The sequence below is a fragment of the Eptesicus fuscus genome, chromosome 6 (genome assembly GCF_027574615.1).
Source record: "Eptesicus fuscus isolate TK198812 chromosome 6, DD_ASM_mEF_20220401, whole genome shotgun sequence".
In the NCBI taxonomy this organism is placed as follows: Eukaryota; Metazoa; Chordata; class Mammalia; order Chiroptera; family Vespertilionidae; genus Eptesicus; species Eptesicus fuscus.
This window is the reverse complement of record NC_072478.1, coordinates 1,283,122-1,304,620: the sequence shown is the minus strand read 5'-3', so window position 1 is coordinate 1,304,620 and position 21,499 is coordinate 1,283,122. Positions and strand designations below refer to the sequence as shown.

The 21,499-nt window shown below is 52.1% G+C and overlaps 1 protein-coding gene across 1 annotated transcript in view; it reads left to right on the top strand.

Annotated features, from left to right (window-relative positions):
- Positions 1–21,499, top strand: part of NDST4 (N-deacetylase and N-sulfotransferase 4) — a 172,198-nt gene that overhangs the window by 70,885 nt on the left and 79,814 nt on the right. The window contains exon 3 of the mRNA XM_054716764.1: positions 3,973–4,127. Within this exon, the coding sequence (XP_054572739.1) occupies positions 3,973–4,127 (155 nt within the window). The remainder of the gene's footprint in view (positions 1–3,972; positions 4,128–21,499) is intronic.

Genomic DNA, 21,499 nt, shown 5'->3' with positions numbered 1-21,499 from the left:
TTTCCTCCCCATCAACATGACACGTTAATTGATCTGCCGCTCTGCGAAGTGCATCCTAACGTATCTCCAGGTGCCATTGAGCCATACGGACTTCATATTCATTCCCCGGAGGGAGGGCGGTGTGGGCGCTGTCGCAGCGCAGGGCACCCCCATCCCGCCCTTTCCCGCGTGGAGCTGTGGCTGGGCCGTGCTGTGTGCCAGGGGCGGTGGCCCTGTCACAGGGCTGTCTCTGTCCTCCCCGGGCCGTGTGATTGCCCGGTGCCCTGGTGCTGAGTGAGGAGCCCGCTGCTTGGAAGACATTTAATCGCATCTTCCCGGTGTAAGGAGGGGAGTCCACGTTTCTTAGGCCGCTTCTCTCATTGTACGTCCCCTGCATCCTTTCCCGTTCGGTCCCCTGTCCTTCACGTGCTGAAAACAATCTCCCGCGACACGGCACGTCACTAGGCCCTCCCTAAACGCCAGTCACTCACGGAGCCTGTTGAAGCAGGGAGGACACACCACTGATTAAAAGGGGGAAGGAAAGAGCAGGGGGTTCGGAGGAAAGTTTGGTCTGGAAATGTTTAAAGCTGGATGGGAATGGCTCGGTGGCGCTGGATGGAGAAGGGGAGACCCCGCAGTGGGAAGGGGGCTGCAGGTTTTCCGTATGACACCGCTTCTGGGGTGATAGGTGCTGCTCTTCCTACTTAATCCATCCGCTATGACTCGGTAATGACTTCATGAAAATGTGCAAATTGGATTATATTGGTCTTTTCTATTAGAGTTCATTTGACCAAAAAAATAAAAATACCCCTTATATGAAACTACTAGTGGCCTGGTGCACGAAATTCGTGCACATTAAAAGGGGATTAATTAGAGGAAATAATTTAATATTGCTATTTGCCCTTTCTCTATAATAGAAGTGTTAGAGATGAAAGAAAATTAGTAAAATGTATATGAAAACCTTCCTCCTGTCAGAGTTGGGGGTGCACCATGGGACCCAGAGTCAAGTCCCTGCCCACCCACATGCGCCTCAAAATCGCATGAGACCCAGACCCAGCCGGCCCCCCCATTGGGATAGATCCAGACCCAGCCAGTCCCACCCTTGTGAAGCCCCACTGGGAAGGGGGCGTAGCCTCAGGTCCCCTGGCCCGGCCCCAGGACAGGGGGGACACGGCCTGAGATCCTATGTCAAGCCCTGCCAGCAGGGGGGCACAGCCTCAGGTCCCGCATCAAGCCCCACTGGGCAGAGGCTTGGCCTGAGTTCCCCTGACCCAGCACTGGGGGTGCACCTTGAGGTCCCCTGTCAAGCCCCACCAGGCAGTGGGTGCGGTCTGAGGTCCCCCGGCCTGGTGCTGGGGTGGGAGGCGCGGCCTAAAGTCCCCTGTCAAGCCCCACCAGGTGGGGGGTGGGGCCTGAGGTCCCCTGGCCTGGCTCTGGGGCGGGGGAGCAGCCTGAGGTCCCCTAGCCCGGTGCTGGGGTGGGGAGCATGGCCTGAGGTTGCCTGTCAAGCCCCACCAGGTGGGGGGTGCGGCCTGAGGTCCCCCAGCCTGGCGCTGGGGCGGGGGTAGCAGCCTGAGGTCCCCTAGCCCAGCACCAGGATGGGAAGCGCACCTTGAGGTCTCCCATCAAGCCCTGCTGGGTGGGGGGCATGGCCTGAGGTCCCCTGTCAAGCCCCACCAGGCGGTGGGTGTGGTCTGAGGTCCCCCGGCCTGGTGCTGGGGTGGGAGGCGTGGCCTAAAGTCCCCTGTCAAGCCCCATGGGGACGGGGGAGGTGGTAGCCTCAGGTCCCTGCTGATTGCTCGTTAAGGCTCCTTAAGGGAACTTAGCCTCAACTGTGGGTGCAGCCATCTTTGTGATGGAGTGATGGTCAATTAGCATGTTCTCTCTTTATTAGATAGGACTAACCTTCAAGCGTGAAAGTAAAAGTAAGAGTTACATTCCTTCTCCTCTGTGTTTGCTTTTCTGTGTAAAGTATTGGCTCCAGGACCAGATATGGGGAGCAGACAGCTTTTGCTCCCATTTGGGCTCTGACGTTCACAGGCTGTCTGAATGTGGGCAGATTACTTAACCTCTCCATGCCTCCGTGTCTGCATCTCCAGAATGGGAGAGAGACGCTGTCCTCACCTAGAACTGAGCGTGGCAGGTGGGGAGTGCTAGGAGAGGGTTTATCAGCATTACTTTTTAAAGTATTTTTGTATGTCCATCAAACATTATCCAAAGGAAACAGTGAATAATTGATGTCTCTATGCTTTTAATTAATCTTATCACAAAACTTATTTTTGTTATTTAGTATAATATATTTTAATTTATTTTTTTAATCCCTACCTGAGGATATTTTTCCATTGATTTTTAGAGAGAGTAAAAGAGAGAGGGAAAGACAGAAATATCGATGTGAAGAAACACATCAATTGGTTGCCTCCTTCATGCACCCCAACCAAGGCCAGGGCCAGGGATGAGCCTGCATCAAAGGTACATGCCCTTGACCGGAATAGAACCTGGGACCCTTCAGTCCGCAGGCTGACGCTCTATCCACTGAGCCAAACCGGCTAGGGCTATTTAGTATAATATTAAAGTTAGTGTTTTCTACACCCAAGTGTATGAAACCTTGTCAGGTTCAATGTAAAAAGAGTTAGAAGCATCTTGTTAATATTTGGGAATTACAATATTCATGCATAATGAGAGGGACATTTGTACCAAAGCGACAGTGCAGACACTGGGATTTTACATCTTCTTTTAATGTTGCAGTGGTGCCTTGTGGGAATTAACCTGCACCCCAGATTTTTCTAAGATGACTCTTATTTTGGCAGACTTGAAGAATTGTAGGAGTGTACTGTTAGAACACAGATCCTCCAAAAGTGGTAAAAAGAAGTGAACGTTTCAATAGTTTACTTCTGAATGGAAACACCTTTTATTTCCTGGGAGTCTAAGAAAGTAACAGGAACTGACTCTATCCTGAGAACAAAGTGACCTCTTTCTCACTGATGACGACGTAGGCTTGAATCGGGGCCGGGTGAGAAGGGCAGGGCTCGGTGGGATCAGACACCACTGGTCTGACACGGGGTTAAATGCGAGCTGTGTGGACTCGTGTGTTCGCCCGTGTACCTGGGCACAAATGGTGTGCACAGCAGCCTGCTGGCAGCGAAGGCAAATCCAGTGGTTTCATTCAGTTGAGATTCTGCTCCGCAAGGCAAGTCCCTCAGCACCACGGGCTCTGAGATCTCTGTGGCAGGAGCTTGCCACACGGGCCTGTGAATTGTGGCCTCGGATGAAGAGAGAGAGAGAGCTGACGGGAAGTTGCTCCACCAGGTGAAACAGAGGCTCCGCCCATGCCTCTCAACCTCCTGGGCAGAATTTATAAACTAACACAATCTCTACATAAAATTTATGTAGATTTATATAATTTATAAATTTATAGGATGTTATATGGTAAAAGTTTTTCTGCGTAGACCAACAGACAGAAAAACTGTGGACAATGGACTGTCCCAGGAAGGGTGACATCAGGAAAACTATGGGCGATGGACAGTCCCAGGACAGGGACAGACAGGAGAACTGTGGGCGATGGACTGTCCCAGGACAGGGACAGACAGGAGAACTGTGGGTGATGGACTGTCCCAGGACAGGGACAGACAGGAGAACTGTGGGTGATGGACTGTCCCAGGACAGGGACAGACAGGAGAACTGTGGGCGATGGACAGTCCCAGGACAGGGACAGACAGGAGAACTGTGGGCGATGGACAGTCCCAGGACAGGGACAGACAGGAGAACTGTGGACCATGGACTGTCCCAGGGGCCACTAAACTTACCCCACCTCATGCCAACCCAAACCTTGAGGCCTGTGATGTAATGTAGAATATGAATTTTATTGTTTTTTATTAGGACAACATAAACTTGGATTTATGTGTTTGTCGTTAGAAGAATAACTAAAATCTGACAAAAATGACCTTTAAGCCAATGGAAATTTCACCGACGCCTTTTTAACCTGGTGTTTTCCAGGGACCGAGGAGGAGGACGCGGGCGACGACCTGCTGCTCAGGTCGGTGGACGAGTTCTGGTGGTTCCCCCACATGTGGAGCCACATGCAGCCCCACCTCTTCCACAACGAGTCCTCGCTGGTGGAGCAGATGGCCCTCAACAAGGAGTTCGCACTGGTGAGTGCACCTGCTGCGTGTCTGCTGGGCCGGGACGCTCTGTCTCTCCATGGACCGCAACATCAGTGTACTGGGTGGAATCCAGCAGACACAGAGCAGGAAACATCAGAGTGCGTCTTGTGTGTTAAGGGTACACGTTGCTTTGTGTTCTTTTGTTTCAGGCCTGTGTGTAGTGTGTGTGTGTGTGTGTGTGTGTGTGTGTGTGTGTGTGTGTGTGTGTTGGGCCATGATGTGATATCAAATGTATCTGGAAAAGCAGGCCATTGTCAGAAAGCTCCCTTCTCCTATTTCATGGAAGGGTTCGTCTTGCATCTGTGAAGAACAATGGCATTTTCTCCATTGCATTCCTGGCTATGCATTATAATTAGCCTCTAAAAGCAGTGTTTTAGCCCTGACTGGTGTGGCTCAGTGGGTTGAGCTTCATCACATGCACCTAAAGGTTCCTGGTTCAATTCCCAGTCAGGGCACATGCCCGGGTTGCAGGCTTGATCCCCAGTGGGGGGCGTGCAGGAGGCAGCCAATCGATATTTCCCTCTCATATCGATGCTTCTCTCTCTCCCTCTCTCCCTAAAAATCCGTTTAGAACATCTGTAGAAGCATTGTTGCAGGATGATGGCTGGTGGGAGGAGTCACTGGAGCGGTGGCTCAGACCATGGCACCCGGAGCTTAGCAGCTCCCCTTCCACCTGGCAGCCTTCCCACACACACCTGCAGCTCTGGCTCAGCCATCGTCGGGAAGCACGCCAGTGTGTGTTTGCAACGCATTGCGAGAGGATATGTGTTCCCCTGAAAAGAAAAGGCCAAAGTGAGAGGCAGCAAGCGTGTATTTGACATCCGAAGGGAATAGCTATTGGGTAAGCTCTGATTCAGGCAGAAGCCTAAACAGTGTTCCCATGGCGACGAAGGTGAGGGGTGGTTGAGAAAGGGAAGGGGCACAGTTACATCAGTGTCGGTGCAGAGAAGCTAACGCGTGGGGCTCAGTCTAAGGCGGTAGTCATTTTGGGTGGCCATGTTCAGCCTGGTCATCATGTCAACCCGTGGTCATTGGTACCAAGTCAGTGCCAACAGGAATCCCCACTTGGGGATGCGGTGGGGAAGGAAACCTCCTTCAGGGAGAACAGCCCCATGGTGACACAGCGGGGCTGTGAGAACAGTGACTCGAGGCAGCCCTGGGCCGGCCCTCTGGCTCAGCAGCTCTGCTCTGCTCCCTGAGAGTCCTGGCTCAGCCAGGGAGCCGCTGGTCTGTGCTGGGCGGACAGGGAAAGGGGCTCCCAGAGCCAGAGGGGAAGCGACTTCTCTGGACAGAATCCCCGCCCCTGATTGGTTCGTTCTCATGCAAATGAGGACTCAAATCCTCAAAGTGTGATTGGTCCAAAAGGTACTGTCCTGATTGGTCAGAATAGAGCCACACTGGTTGGTCAGAGTTGCTCAGTTCTGATTGGATGGGGAGAGCCTCAGTCCTATTGGTTGAAATTGGACGCCAGGAAGTATTTTATAAGGGCCGGCTCAGATACAGGGCCCAGGGCTGGCTGCTCCATGAAGGGCAGGTCGCATGCAAGGCCCCTGTGCAGAAGTGGCTGCGAGGCTCTGCTGCTGTATTTGAGCCCCGTTAGCCACCAGGGCCCCTTCTTTCTCGGGGTGTCGTCTTTGCCGGGGTCCACACTCATCAGTCCTGTAGTCATCATGTCTACTTTCTTATCACCTTTACAAAGTTCTCTGGGACGCAGGTTGCTATGTCACCTGGTGCAGAGGTTATGTCACCTGGTGTAACATCCAGAGGTTTGAGGCGTAAGCCGCGCGCGGCAGCTCCGCTCATTTTAAAGTGGCTCCATTTATGCAGCTGCTTAGACGTGCCTGCAGCTGGGACTGCAGAGGCTGTGGCGCGGGCAGTGGCAGGCTGGGACCCCGGGCCAAAGCTGGCCCGCCAGGCGCTCTGTGTTGTGCTGAGTGAGATAGTTCTGTTCTTTGTTTTCTTTTTTAAATGATTGAAAAACAGTCACAGGCACAGCAAGGCTTTGTGACAGGGTCATGTCCAATCCGAATGTCAATGCCCATAGTGAGTGCTGTGGGCCCGGCCGCACCTGCCTCTGTGGCACCTGCCTCTGTCGGCAGCTGCTCCTCAACAGCGCAGCTGGGTCCCCAAAGGGACCTCTGGCCCCGAAATCTGAAGTCGCTAATATCCATGCCTTTACCCAGAGGGTTCCGCCACCACTGCTGTAGAATCAACTAAGGCACGCGTCCCTCCAACAACCTGAGGAAAGAAACATTTCCCCAGAAAGAGGCTCAGACGCACGACCTTGGGTTTCCACACGGCAGGGAAGGGGGCGGCGAGAGCCCACAGGGACCGGCCCGGGCACCGCCGTCCACGGTGCTCAGTGAACACAGGCCGCTCAGCGTGCCTCAGGGCTGCTGAAAGCATGTGAGGAGGCACAGGCCTCAGGACACGGGAGTCCTGGGTTACACAGCCCCGCCTGCGAGGATGGGAGCGGGCCCCACGCCCCGTCCCTGAGTCCCAGCCTGGGGCACACCCGCCTGTGGGGTCCTCACTGCGGTGTGGGCAGCACACCCAGCGGTTCTGATCACGGATGTGGCACCATGATGCCAGGGTTTGGATCCTGACTCCCATCATCAGATGCTTGATCTTAAACAAACACGACTCAACAAATACGGCTGTGCCTCAGTTTCCCTGTGGGTAATATGAGAATGATAGTGACCGCCCAGGAGGGTTGCTCTGAGGATGTGACTCCTGTGCTCAGGGCAGAGCCCTCCCCCAGCATTCAGTAGGCACTAATTGACCAATGATGACCATCCTAAGCCCAGAGGAATACTCAGTGTGTCTCGCTTTAAAAAGCCCAATATTTGCCCGGCCGGCATGGCTCAGTGGTTGAGCGTTGAGCTATAAACCAGGAGGTGAGACATCCTGGTCAAGGCACATGCTGGATCCCCAGTGTGGGGCGTGCAGGAGGCAGCCAACCCATGACTGTCATCATTGATGTTTCTCTCTCCCTGTCCCTTCCTCTCTGAAATCAATTTTTAAAAGCCCAATATTTTTCTAAATGTGATTTGTAAGAATGTTTATACTTACTCCTCCCAGGGATGTGGTAGTCTCCCGAACATCGTACAATTAAGGAAATACTCCCTTTTCAAAAATGAACTTTCCTGGAAGCATGCTGAACTCGCTGCAGGTCGCCTTGGAGATGCACTGTTTCTCCTCGGCTGGCCGGTCCCCCCAGCCCTGCACCCTCCCCACCCCACCCCATCCCTGCAGCCTCGCTCCTGGGCAGGTAAGTTAGCTTTCACAGTGGCCCTTCCCACCTGTGTGGCTCATTTCTTTTTGAAGCTGCGCGGAGCACTGGGGAGGCTCTGGTGTAATTGCTCTGTAATTAAACGTTGATGGCCCTTTAAAGGCCATTCAGAACAATTGCTTTGGTTAGGTCAGTGTGGCCAAGAGCTAGATGGGAACCTAGAAATAGATTTTGTACAAAAATATCGGATTATCTGTTGCATCGTCAAAAGATTACAAGTGAAATGAAGTCCATTCAACACAGGCACTGGCATGACATGGTTCTGGAGCCCGGGCCTTCTCTGTGGGACGTGGGGACACTCAGAAGCCAGGACCGTCCGAGAGGGACGTGGGGACACTCAGAAGCCAGGACCGTCCGAGAGGGACGTGGGGACACTCAGAAGCCAGGACCGTCCGAGAGGGACGTGGGGACACTCAGAAGCCAGGACCGTCCGAGAGGGACGTGGGGACACTCAGAAGCCAGGACCGTCCGAGAGGGACGTGGGGACACTCAGAAGCCAGGACCGTCCGAGAGGGACGTGGGGACACTCAGAAGCCAGGACCGTCCGAGAGGGACGTGGGGACACTCAGAAGCCAGGACCGTCCGAGAGGGACGTGGGGACACTCAGAAGCCAGGACCGTCCGAGAGGGACGTGGGGACACTCAGAAGCCAGGACCGTCCGAGAGGGACGTGGGGACACTCAGAAGCCAGGACCGTCCGAGAGGGACGTGGGGACATTCAGAAGCCAGGACCGTCCGAGAGGGACGTGGGGACACTCAGAAGCCAGGACCGTCCGAGAGGGACGTGGGGACACTCAGAAGCCAGGACCGTCCGAGAGGGACGTGGGGACACTCAGAAGCCAAGACCGTCCGAGAGGGACGTGGGGACACTCTGAACCTCGCCTTTCACTGTTCCCAGGACGCAGCCTGTGGGCCCCCCGAGAGCCAGGAAGACCTCCTTTCTTATTAGATTACCACCTTTCTCCATCCAGATGACAAGCCCATGGACAGCATTACAATGGGGAGGGGGAGGCCCCGTGAGACGCAGCAGCCCTGGCAGTCCTACTGCATGTGACCGGTGCAGCCAGCTGGCTACTCGATTATGTCTTCACGCTTCGGAGTTCTCCCTGAAATGGCGACCATTCCCTTTCTCATTCTCTAAATGACAGAGTTTGTATTTGATAATTAATTTATCAGCCGGGGTGCCCACCAAGAGCATGGGGCTAGATCACTCCCGACCGACTCCCATTCCGAGGGGCCGTGTCCAGGACGCCGCCACCCCGGATCCCGAAGCAGCGCCCTGACAGACTCCCCCAGCTGCAGCTGGAGCCCAGGTGGAACGGGCTCTCGAAGGAAAGGGCCGGTTGATACTGACAACGGCCACAAGTGTCTGGGTCTCTGCTCCTCTCCCATCTGACAGCCCTCACTGCTCCGTGGTGTGACCTTCGCCGACGGAGGTTTATCGGCGAAAAGTACAGCTGTTCTCACAACGTTTACAAAGATGCTTCAAGTGGTATAATAGCCTCCTGTTGATATTTCAGAACTGGGTAAACGGTCAGTCAGCAGGTGCCATTTGCAGAACTCCTCTGCGCTCTCTCTGGATGGAGTTTGTGTGCGGTTGAACTACGTCTACAAAGCGTGAGAGAAACACGTGGCGAGGTGCTAAGAGATGGAGCTGCATCTGCTGCAAACACACATGGAGACTGCGACTCCATGATCCAGTGAGGACGCTGTTCTGTTCCGTTAGGAGAGCTCTCCTACTGGCGCGTCCTTCCTCGGCCAGAGGCGCGCAGTGGGACTGCAGGCGTGCCGCGTGGGCTGTGTGGCGCATGTCTAATCCATGAGCACGTGGGGATGCAGTGGGAGTGTGTGGGGGGTGTTTGTGTGTGCACATATGTGTACGAAGCTTCACCCAGGATCACATATGCCATGTGAGTGTGTGCTCTGTGTGGGTGTTAGTCAAATGAGGAGGAGGGACAACCAAGACTGTCATTAGAAGACACTGCCCCAGTGTGGCTGTGGGTCCGGGAAATACGGGGGGAGGGGCAAAAGTAGGTTTACAATTGTTCATTGTATTTTTTCCTTTTACTAAATCATACATTTTTGCTGCCATTCAGTTGTGTGAATGGATCACTTAATGGAAGCAATGCCTCAGAGTTGACCACAGGCAGAGGGACACAGACAGAGGGGGGACAGACAGAGGGGATGCAGACAGGACGAGAAACAATGGCTCAGGTTGAAGTGCTCGGTGGAAAGTTACCAGAATCACTCCTGAGGTACCCACACCTGCTTCTCAAACACAGAAAAGTGCCTGGAGCATAAATCAACTTGAATTATTTCTTTTTTTTTAATATTTTTTATTGATTTCAGAGAGGAAGGGAGAGGGAAAGAGAGAAATAGAAACATCAATGATGAGAGAGAATCATTGATTGGCTGCCTCCTGCACACCTCCTACTGGGGATCAAGTCCACAACCCAGGCATGTGCCCTGACCAGAATCAAACCCAGGACCCTTCAGTCCACAGACCAACTCTCTATCCACTGAGCAACACCAGCCAGGGCAAATTATCTCTTTTTAGTCTACAATGGATTTGTGGGGAAAAGTGAGAAATGATGCTTTGTGTTAAGTGTCACAGACTCATTAAAATCTTCAAGTGAGGGCCCCTTTCTGTACACTATTGGTCGGAGACCAAGAATACCCTGGAGGTGAAAGGTCACCTTTTACTGCATCGCCAACTTTGCAATGATGATGGGAGTTTTTCCGGACATTTTATCGAATGGCCAGAAACCTTCCTCATGAGAAATAAGCCAATGATTTGAAATAAAAGCGTAGGTGTCTAAATCCCGTTTTAAACATGCTTCCTGCATTTCTAAACTCTTTATAAGTTTTTTTCATAATTGACACAATAACCCTGATATTAAAAATGCTGACATTTGAAATGTTTTCATAAAAGACCCAAACTCATCAAAGAGCGACAGTGGCAAATCTTTACATGTCACAGCGGCCTGCGCAGTAAGTCAGCTGTGGGAGGTCTCATCTATAATAATAAAAGTGTAATATGCAAATCGACGGCCGTCCAGACAACCTTCCGGATGAAGCTAGGGCTGCAGCCCCAAAGGCCTACTCTTGCACGAATTTTGTGCATCGGGCATCTAGTGTAAAAATAAAGGCATGTGGCCCCGCCAGCCTGGCTCAGTGTTTGAGCATCAACCAGGAGGTCAGGGTTCGATTCCAGGTCAAGGGCACATGCCCAGGTTTCGGGCTCCATCCCCAGTGGGGGGCGTGCAAGAGGCAGCCGGTCAATGATTCTCTCTCATCATTGATGTTTCTATCTCTCTCTCCCTCTCCTTTCTTCTCTGAAATCCATAAAAATATATTTTTTTAAAAATAAAGGCATGTGGTAGTGGAATTAAGCCCACAATGAGTCCTGCTGAGAGAGAGCTGCCCTCGTGGCTGTATGCCATGTCCTTCTTCACCGAAGGATGGCGTGACAGCCAGTGTTTGCAACAAATCCCGCTCCGTCTCTGCAGCCCTGCCTCTGCCCGGCAGACTCCGCACCAACCTCGGGACCTGAGTGTAGGGATGGGGCCTCCTCTCTCAACGTGACACCCAGACTTCTGAGCAGTGTGCTGGGCTGGGGGGTGGCCTCTGGTCTTCTCCGCTTCCTCTCCTGCCTTAGGACCACCCCGCTGAGCTGTAAGCAGGACGGGTCCAGGGACCAGCGTTCTTGTCCCTGCGCTAGGCACAGCCGCTGCTCTGTGACGGAGCTCCGTGGGCACTTCAGGGCCCCACTGCTGTCCCTAGAACAGAGCTGCCCAGGAGCCCGAGGGCGACACACGCTGGTGGCCCCGCCCGCCCGGGAGCAGGGAGAGAGGGAGAGAGGAGGCCTGAGACCCTGGACGGGCCCACGGGGGTAGAGATTCCGTCCTCTAAGCTGGGACACGCAGGGTGGGGAGTGGGATTGTGACTCAAATGCCCGCCTTTGCACGGTTCTTACCGATCTTGGTGGATTTTCTTTTCTTTTCTTTTTTAATATATATGTTTATTGATTTCAGAGAGGAAGGGAGAGGGGGGGAGAGAGAAATATCAATGATGAAACACCGATCAGCTGCCTCCTGCACTCCCCCTACTGGGGATCGAGCTCTTAACCCAGGTATGTGCCCTTGACCAGAATCGAACCCGGGACCCTTCCATCCGAGGGCCCACGCTCTATCCACTGAGCCACACCAGTTGGGGCGGATTTTCTTGAGTAAATATTTTTTCATGTGCCATATGCCCTTAGTTCATTTCCCACAGATTTTAGATGTGGTTTTTGGTTGTTGGTTTTTAATAATTTCCAGCCGTTCAGGCTGCCTGGCTGGGAGAGGGGCCACAGAGCTCCTCACAGCGCCATCAGAGCTCGGAGCCAAGTCTGGACCCTGACGGTTTGGGCCGCAGCCTGCTGGTCTCCAGTCCCCTGCCCCCACCCCCGTCTGTCCTATCCACACGGCCACACTGGTCCTGTTGACGTGGAACTAAGACCCTTCACATTTGACTCAGAGCCCTTCGAGCTGCCTTTGAGGAGCCGCAAGCTGGGCTCCGGCCCTGGCCCTGCCCCGGCCCCTGCCCCTGCCCCTGCCCCGGCCCTGCCCTGGCCCTGCCCCAGCCCCTGCCCCGGCCCTGCCCCTGCCCCGGCCCCTGCCCCGGCCCCTGCCCCGGCCCTGCCCCTGCGCCATGGCTCCGTCTCATTCTCTGGGACTGAGACCCCAAGGCCTGCCACCACACTCGGCTCTGCTCCTTCTCCCATGCGCTGCCTTTGGGTTGACCCCAGGCCCCTCTCTTCCTACAGGTCACAGCTGGGCCAGCTCCATGCAGGCCCGGGGGTTCCTGGACTTGGAGGATCCCTTCCCAGCCTCCAGTCCCACATCACACACACCCTCCCTAGAGCAGAGCAGAGGTCGCGTTGAAGACGCATTTAGTGACCGCATCTTGAGTCAGTTCAATGCCATGCTCTCCAGCCTGAAAGGACGAAGTGTGTATGTGTGTGTGTGTGCGGGGAGGGGGGGGGGGGGTGCTCAGCGGCCTGGCCTCTGCTCCTCCACCTCAGAGGGAGTGACTGTGTTTTAGCTCCAAAGGATGGACCGCTGTTCTTTTCTTACTTTTTTTTTTTTTTTTTTTAGATATTTTTATTGATTTCAGAGAGGAAGGGAGAGAGAGAGAGAAATGTCAATGATGAGAGGGAATCATGGATCGTCTGCCTCCTGCACGCCCCACACTGGGGATGGAGCCCACAACCCGGGCCTGTGCCCTGAACGGAATTGAACCCTGACCTCCTGGTTCATAGGTCAGGCGGGCCCACTTTTCTTTACCTCATTCTTACCTTCGCTCCATGCACTGCACCACCCTCACTCTCCCCCCAGACCCGCCTCCTGGTTTAGGGAGAAGCCCTGTGATGGGAAAGCAGCAACGTGGGGGTCACCCCCCGACACACACTGATGGACCGGAATTGCTGGGCTGGGCTTTCTAGTTCAAACCCACCCCAGTGCTGGAGATAATCTGCGTGTGAAATCGGTTGTGTCTATGTTTTGTGACAGTGTTTTAAATGCTAAAGCTGGGTCAGCAAAAAGGTACTTTTAAATGTACGAAAGCATTACATAATGAAATAAAAATCAATGCTATTTCCTTGGGAGAAAGAGCAGTGAAAACTTTGCTAAGTGTTTAGGACATGGAATGTCCCTGTGATTGTGAACACAGTTGGTTCTCCTCACTGGAAACCTGTGATGAGTGAACGGCCTTGGGAGGGAGGAGAGGATGCAGCCTGGGCGGCAGGGAGAGCAGGGCAGCAGGCAGCAAGCGGGAGGCGGAGTCACCTGCCCATCGCTGATTCTGTCAGGGAGCATGCACCCTGGCCCTGCAGGGGGCGTTTTATCACAGCTCGGAGGTGTTTCCTGCCCCATGCGGCCAGGAGAGAGGTCTCTTCCTCCTTAGGTCTGTTGATTAGTTTTGCTCTTTAGGTTAAATACTCAAGCGTTTCTTATACCAGCTCACCGTCCCTGTCCCGTCCCCTGGGGCAGTGCTGTCTGTCCCGCTCTCTGTGCCTTCCTGCGACTGCCCTGTGTTTTGTTCAGGAGAGCCGTGATGCACCCAGACTCAGCCTCTCATGTCCATTCGTCACTGAGCAGTTTCAGGGTCTGGGCGATTTAGTGGCTTCACCATCTCCAAGAGCCGCTTCCTGACATGCTCAGCTGCTGCTTTTACATGAATCCGTGCATACTGGCCCGGCTGGGGTGGCCCAGGGGGGTGAAGCATCGTCCCCGTACCAAAGTGTTGCCGGTCCAGGTCCAATTCCCGGTCAGGGCACAGGCCCGGCTTGTGGGCTCGACCCCCAGTGTGGGGCCTGCAGGAGGCAGCTGATCAGTGATCCTCTCATCATTGATGTTTCTGTCTCTCTCTCCCTCTGCCTTCCTCTCACTCTTAAATCAATAAAAACATTTACAATTTAATTAATTCATTAATTAAAGCAGATTATGCATCTTTCACATTTGTCACAAGTTCTGAAGGTTCCGCTGTTAACACAAACAGCTGTGCTGCGTGGGCCCTGGCCCTGCTCGCTGACCTGCTGACCTGACCTGGGCCTTCTGCCCCTAACCCTCATCCTGGGGCTGTTGAGTTCTGTGTCCACTTCAGCTTCGGCCTGTGGTTCGGGCCGATGGCTTCCCTGTGGCCACACTCACGCTGTCTGAGCCCAGCAGCCAGATCCCGTCTCCTTCAGACGAAGCCGTCAAACCCGAGGACACTGAGGGCCCTGATGTTTTCAAAATCCTATGACGCGAGCTGCCCTGAGCTTGGGCATCAGCTACCGCCAGCTCCTCAGGCCTGTCTCCACGGCGACGGGGAACGCTCAGCTCATGGGGGAGTGACTTGGCGGGGTCACACAGAGAACCACCCTCCACTCGCCCCGCGCTCCCCAGCCCAGGGCCCCTCACCTGGGCCATGCCGCGCCCCAAGCCAGAGCTGATGGTCTGGGACAGCCGACAGTGTCTCCCCAGGTCACAGGAGCCAACCTGCGGCCGTGTTTAGACAATGGTCTTTGTCACCCACCGTCCAGACCACTAAGGGAATACATGTGTCCTCTGCAAAGGTGAGTAGCTAGCTGTTGAAGGACACAGCTGTCTCTATTGCGAGTAGAGGTTGCATAAAGCTTAAAGGATTAATATGGAAGATCAGAGTGTATAAGTGGCAGAGTGATCAGTTTGTTGCATGGCAAGTGAAATATTTATTTTAAAATATATTGTTATTGATTTTAGAGAGGAAGGGAGAGGGAGATAGAAACATCAATGATGAGAGAGAATCATCAGTCAGCTGCCTCCTGCACGCCCCCTCCTGGGGATGGAGCCCATAACCTGGGCATATGCCCTGACCCAGACTAGAACCATGACCTCCTGGTTCATAGGTCAATGCTCAACAACTGAGCCACGCCTGCTGGGCAACAAGTGAAGACATTTTGATTTCCCTCTCCGCTATCCACTGCAATGTACTGGGATTTGACAGGTAGGATGAGATTGTTTACTAGAGTTCTTAGCTACCTCATCAAGCTGTCTACAGGTTCTCAATTCCTGTTCTCACCAAACATAAAAAATAGGATGGGGGGAAATCTACAACATAAAAAATAGGATGAACTTTTTGCCTGCAAATTAGAATTGGTATTTCATTAGCTATTAATATTCATATTGCTTAGCACTGGATTTAGAGAAAAAATGCCTTTTCTTGTCATGGGTTGTGTCATGAAAAGTCCTTGACTTGCTGGTCTTATATTGGCAGGTAGATGAAAAAATTTCCCTTAGACAGAAAATCTCTACAATACATATTTATCTATTTGATTTTCCTAGCAGAGAGCAACATCACACCCCCATCCCCCACATTTCTATTTTAGCTGCAGAAGCTTTGTTCTGCCCATCAGCTATTTTATTTCTGAACATGTCTAACCTCAAAGGAATAAATATCACCTACAAAATGCACTCTAATATTGGGCAGCAGTAATGGAAGGAAATGAACTATTTATATCCCTCAAAACACATGGCTGTGAGCCTGCCGGGCTGCAGCTATCCATTCTGGACACCTGCGGCCATTCCTCTGGTTCGGGGTGAAGCCTGGAAAGACGTCCTTCCTGCTTCTCAGTGTTTATGTGTTTATGTTGATTAGCCAGAGGGGCTCCAGCTCTTCCCGAGGCTGATGCCTGGGGCGGTTGCAGCAGAGATTTCCCCCCAGACAAGCTAATAACTGCTTACCGCAGTTGCGCATGTCTAATGGAATTGTTAAGCACGAATAAATATTTCCTCTACGTATTAAGTTTTGTTTATATTGTACAGAACAATGAACTGCGCTCAAAATACAAAAGAAAAAGTCACGTTCCTCTGAATAAAACAAAACCTTAGCTATTTTTACACATAAAGATCGTGTGTGACCCCGTGAGGGCCACTAGCTAATTGTCAGTGTTAGGTAAGCTCGTGTTTTTGGCGTCAAACCACTCTTGGTTCAAATTTCATTTTTGCCAATTACTAGGTGGATGACCTTAGCAAATGACTTAAAATTCCTGTGCTCGATTTTTAAATATGTAAGATGGGGATGATGGGAGTTCCTACCACGAAGAGTTTTGTGAGGGTTTGATGCGATGTGTCTGTGTCTGTGTAACGCTTATCAAACTGCTGGTACATAGTGTTTCAAAAAGCATTTGTCACCATCACCATCATTATAATCATCACCATCATCACCATTATTATCATCACCATCATCATCAACACCATCACCATCAACATCACCATCACAATCAACACCATCATCATCATCATCACCACCAACACCACCATCATTATCATCACCATCATCATTACCATCATCACCACCAACATCATCATCACTATCACCATAATCATCATCATCACTGTCATCATCTTTACCATCATCATCTTCACGGCTGCCATCACTTTCAACATATTTCTTCAAGAAGTATTTGCTCATTCCTTTTGAAATAGGAGGAGGAGGAAGATAAAACCACCGGGTGACTTTTTGCATCTTTGGCCTGCAAGTTGGGAGCAGATGTGAGACATTCATTCGCATTTGCCTTGCAGTCCTCCACCTACGCATAATCCAACACTGAATGTGATCACTAATAGGCGATAAAGGGTTTGGTGCTACCTGCAGTCTTATATCCTGTCCCCAGAATAAGGGTCTTATATCCTGTCCCCCAGAATAAGGAGGAACGACTGTACCCATTTCCGCATCCTTGCTTTTGGATGAATCCAGAGTTTGCTTGTGGAGCCAAAGTGTCCAGCTAAAGGACTGATTTCTCGGCTTTTGCTTTAGGTAGGGGCATTTAACGTAGTTCTGGCCAATGGGATGAACGTGTAAGTCACGGCATGGGCCTTCCAGGAAAGGGGGTTCGACACACCGACTCTGCTCTCTGCCCTTGGTCTTTGTTTCTGTCTCTTGCCCTGTTTACAGCCCAATTGGCTGGAACTAAGGGGTTCATCGCACAACTATGGAGGAAAGGCCGAGGGACTCAGAAATCTCACCCCTGGCATTCAGGCTTCTGAACCAAGCGCCTAGCTCCAGACTAACTCAAGAAAAATAAGCTCTTCTTTGTAATCTACTGTTTCGGTTTCCAGTTTGTGTTTCTGGCACACGGTTGGAGCCCAGCGTGATGGGCACAGAGAGTTTGCATTTTTTTTAATTGCCCCATTATCTAAAATTTGTAGACTCATAAAAGGCATATCTATATAGAATATTTGAACGTAATGACCCAACACTCCTTAAGGAGTGTTGATAGTGAGATTTTATGCCTATTTACCAATCAGTTATTAGATAGCAGTTTTGTGAGCAGATTCTTAAAATAGTCAATAATACATAATGAGCTTTCACTGACTTGTTTTAATTTTATTATTTCAATGACCAAACTTGTTTTCAATTCTAAAATGACTGTGACATAAGTCAAGAGCCAAGATTTTTAAGAGATTTTATCATTATTTAACTCCTGCTGTACTGAGCATACACTATGCAAATTAGATAATCCACCAAACACATTAGTTACCATGTTCTTCTTTTTATTTTCCTTTTTTTTTTCTCTTTGGCATTTTTCAATTTGAAAAAGTCTTTCAGCCTGATTGTTTGTCTTACGCTCGTCTATCCTGGGCGGACATTTCCGTCACTCCACAGTACCTCCTTCCAGTTGGCACTTCAGTTCCCGCCGCGTTCCTGCAGTGACCTGAGCACGATGCGGAGTGAGAGGTTGTTTCCGGGCACCTGCAAGTGGAGGGCTGGGAGCTGGTTAATGATGTGAGAGGCGGGCTGTGCTGGACGTGAAGTCATTTGAGATGAGAGTGGCACCTACACTTTGATATCCAAATATGATGCCACTTTACATGATGGTGATCAAATGGAAATATACTGTTTTGGTCTGATTTTTGTTTGAAACATGTCTACAGAAAAGTACAGTAATTGAGTGATCTTTATAGGAAGTTAGTTAAGTGGCCATAATTAATTTAACATGCAGGTACCATTTATTAACATAAGATTACATTTCGTTTGATGAAATGTAGCCTATCTCACATGGTAGTCAAGGTTCCATAAAATTGAAGACAACCACAGACAGAATTAATTTAACTCTTAGAGAGGCCTAGGCTGTCCTGGAGGTCAGATGTAATAATACCCTGAATATAGCTGAATATGGGAGACAGGGAGGGACCACCAACCAGAAGGATGACTCACACCCACCCCAAATGCTTAAGGCACGTTTCCATAAATGCATTACACTCACATTAAAGGGGGAAACTGACTCCTAAGGGGAATCTCATCTTGATCCAAAAATAATATTGGAAATAGGTTCCATTGCTCAGGGAGAGTAATAGTTCATGCAAATCTATGTCTGCAAAGGGATGTGTTTAAATTAGTGATTCTGAACCATCGTCTGTGTAATCATGGGAACATCCTAAATGTTTGGAATTTCTGTAAAGTAGAAAATGAAGAGCATTTTAGCCAGCATCATGAAGGACAAGTCTCCCTCTTCCATCTACTTTGCGCGCACACAGGCGCGCACACACGCACACACCTCACCTTGTACCTACGAACACCAGTGCTTCGCTCCATGAACTTAGGCAATCAGGTGGAAGATTTTTAAAAAACAAACCATTTGATGTGTTGGGTGTAAATGCTCAGGTGCTAAGAATGGAGTTAAGATAAATCAGGTGTTGTATTTGCCTGAAACAAAACTCCAAATGAACACGTTGTGAAAATGGTGTGGTGTGTGTGAAGGGAAGTTATTCTGAGGACCTTCTTTTTGCTTGTTTGTGCTGGTAGTAACTATGGAAACGAGGTCACAGTGGGATGGGCAATGCTATTCCTCTTTGCACCTGGCTCTTCACTCACTGAGGACTCTTGAGTGTTATCACCTCTCCCGGTTAGACATTGTGAGGCGCTCTAAACACTTACTGTCCGGTGCCGTTCCCCTCGTTGCTAAAGTAGACCTTTCCGTGCAGCTGAGGTGACGAAGGGGCACAGGTGTGGACGTGCCCCTGTGCCGCCCCCCTCAGTCCTGCCTCCCTCATCAGCTCTGCCCCGGGCCCCGCGCCAGTGCCTTCCTGAAATACACCTGACATCTGGGCACTTCCTGGTTCGTCCTAGTCCCCGCGAAGCTGCAACCCCACTGGAACCCAAGTCTCTCCTCCTCCAGCCCGCACCCCTCGATCTGAACGTGGCCAGACCAGCTTTCAGCATCTTCACTTAGAAGTGGTGATGCTGAACGCCTAGGGCTCAACATTGTACAGAGCTCACACCCCTCCTCACACCCGCCCCTCCCCACACACCCGCCCCTCCCCACACACCTGCCCCTCCCACACACCCACCCCTCCCCACACACCCGCCCCTCCCCACACACCAGCTCCCTCCCCACACACCAGCTCCCTCCCCACACACCCGCCCCTCCCCACACACCCACCCCTCCCCACACACCAGCTCCCTCCCCCCACACCCACCCCTCCCCACACACCCGCCCCTCCCCACAGCCCAGGGATGGTCTTCTGAGAAAACTGCCATCAATTAGGAAAGAGCTTCGGACATTCCCATGACAACTGGGGCTTCGTCAGGAAGACAGAAAGGAAACGTAATCGGAAGTTGTTTTGTTGGAACCATGTGATCGTCTCCAGTGAAATGCAGTCACTAGAACGTCTTTGCAGCCAGGCACTCGGCGGCCACGATGTGCGGTGGATGCTTTGAGCAGGTGGTTACCACCAACAATGTGAACTGCTCCCAGGGCCCACGGTGCTGGCAGCCGGGAGGGGACCCCCGGGGCTTCCGCGTCGGAACATGAGTGGAAGGCCCGGCCGTGACAAGGCCACGCTCCCTCCTCCTGTCCCCCTCCTCCTATCCCCCTCCCCCCATCCTCCCTCACTGCAGCGCTGTCCCCGCTCCCAGAACCTTCCATTGCAGCCAACACCCACGGTCTGTCTGCCTGCCCACGGTGCCCTGAGGACCTCCCGGCCCGGCACCATCTCCAGGCCCCTTAGAGGAGCTCCCGAGAGGTGGGCACACTCAGCCTCCCTGTTCCAGCTCCACCTGCCCCTCTCGGGTCCACCCAGAGAGCTCCCCTCCTGCCCTGGGGCGGTCCCTGCTTCATTGACCATCACCCACCCTTAACGTGGGGGACTCAGGTCTCCCTGGGAGCCCCTTGCCCCGATCGCCTCCCATTCCCTCCTGGACATGGTCTCCTGCATCTCCCGCAACCCTTCCTCAGGGCACTGCGGGCTTCTCGTCCCTCTGACCTCCCAGTGACACTGCGCCCCACGTGCTGTCCCCAACCTCTTCTCTCTGCTTCTACGCGTCCTGTGGGTGACCTTAATGAGTCTCGTGACTTTAGGTAAAACGTGTGTGGGTGAGTCGGGGAGGCGAGAGCTCAGCTAAAGTCTCGGCTCCGATGCTCAGCGGCTTCTCAGCTCCCCCGACGGCCGCTGTGCCCTCTGCCCTTGGGCCTGCGTCCTGCCTCCTCCTTCCTCCTTGATGGAAACTGTGTGTGGTTGCCTGCCCCACCGTCCACCTGCCAGCTCAGCCTGGCCGGCCCGCACGGCACATGAGAATAAGAGCACTCTCACAGCCACGCGTGCCACCTGGGCCCCGCGCCACGTCCCCCAGGTTGCTTCAGGAACCTTCTACCTGCACTGACTCCCAGCTTCCTCCTCACTCCCTTCCTCAGCTCCCAGGGAGCAGCCGAAGAACCTCTGCTTCAGTGGTGGGAGAGAAGGACCCTCTCTGCTCCGAAGTGTCCCCTCCCGTAGCGCCTCCGCTCCGTGGGGCCACGCCAGCAATGCCACAGCAACTACATGGACCTGCAGGACGCACCACATCACGGACTTAGTCATGGACTTAGTTATGATGTAGTCACAGACGTGGTCACAGACGTGGTCACAGACTTGGTCATGATTTGGTCATGGACTTTGACACAGCAGTAGTGAGTTGTTACAGAAGCTGAGTCTGTGAGTCCAGAGGAGACTTGGGGTAGGATTCTAGCTCTGACATCTGTGAGCGTGGCCATGCATGCCGCCGCTCTGAGCCACAGTTCCCACATCGACAGTGACATCCAGGCCACCCCAAAGGTAATCTTGAGGACCACATTCCACATGGATGTGAAACGCTTCCTGAGGATCCGGTACTGAGTACTGTAAGCTGATGCGATTGAAGAAAAATTATGAGACCATGTCGATTACATTAGGGATTGGGTGCTAATTACAATTTATTCTATTCTAGTTTTTGAAAAATAGCGACCCTATTTGAATTAGCACATTACCTCGTTTTCCAATCACCTGGGAACTTGAGGTCTCGGGGAATCAGGTCAAGTTAAACCCCCGGCAAACATTTGTGGGGCCACGTTGGCTTGTCATAGAGTTTCCTCGATCTTGTAAGAGAGGTTGTTTTGACAACTACTCAAACCATATCTGAATGTTCATTCTGACATTTATATTTTGTTTTTATAGTTTCAAATGCGTCCTATATTTGCATTGGAGAGCCTCTCACGCTTTGTAATTTGGGGATCTTGTGTGAGTCTGATGTTCAGTTTGCTCTTGGTT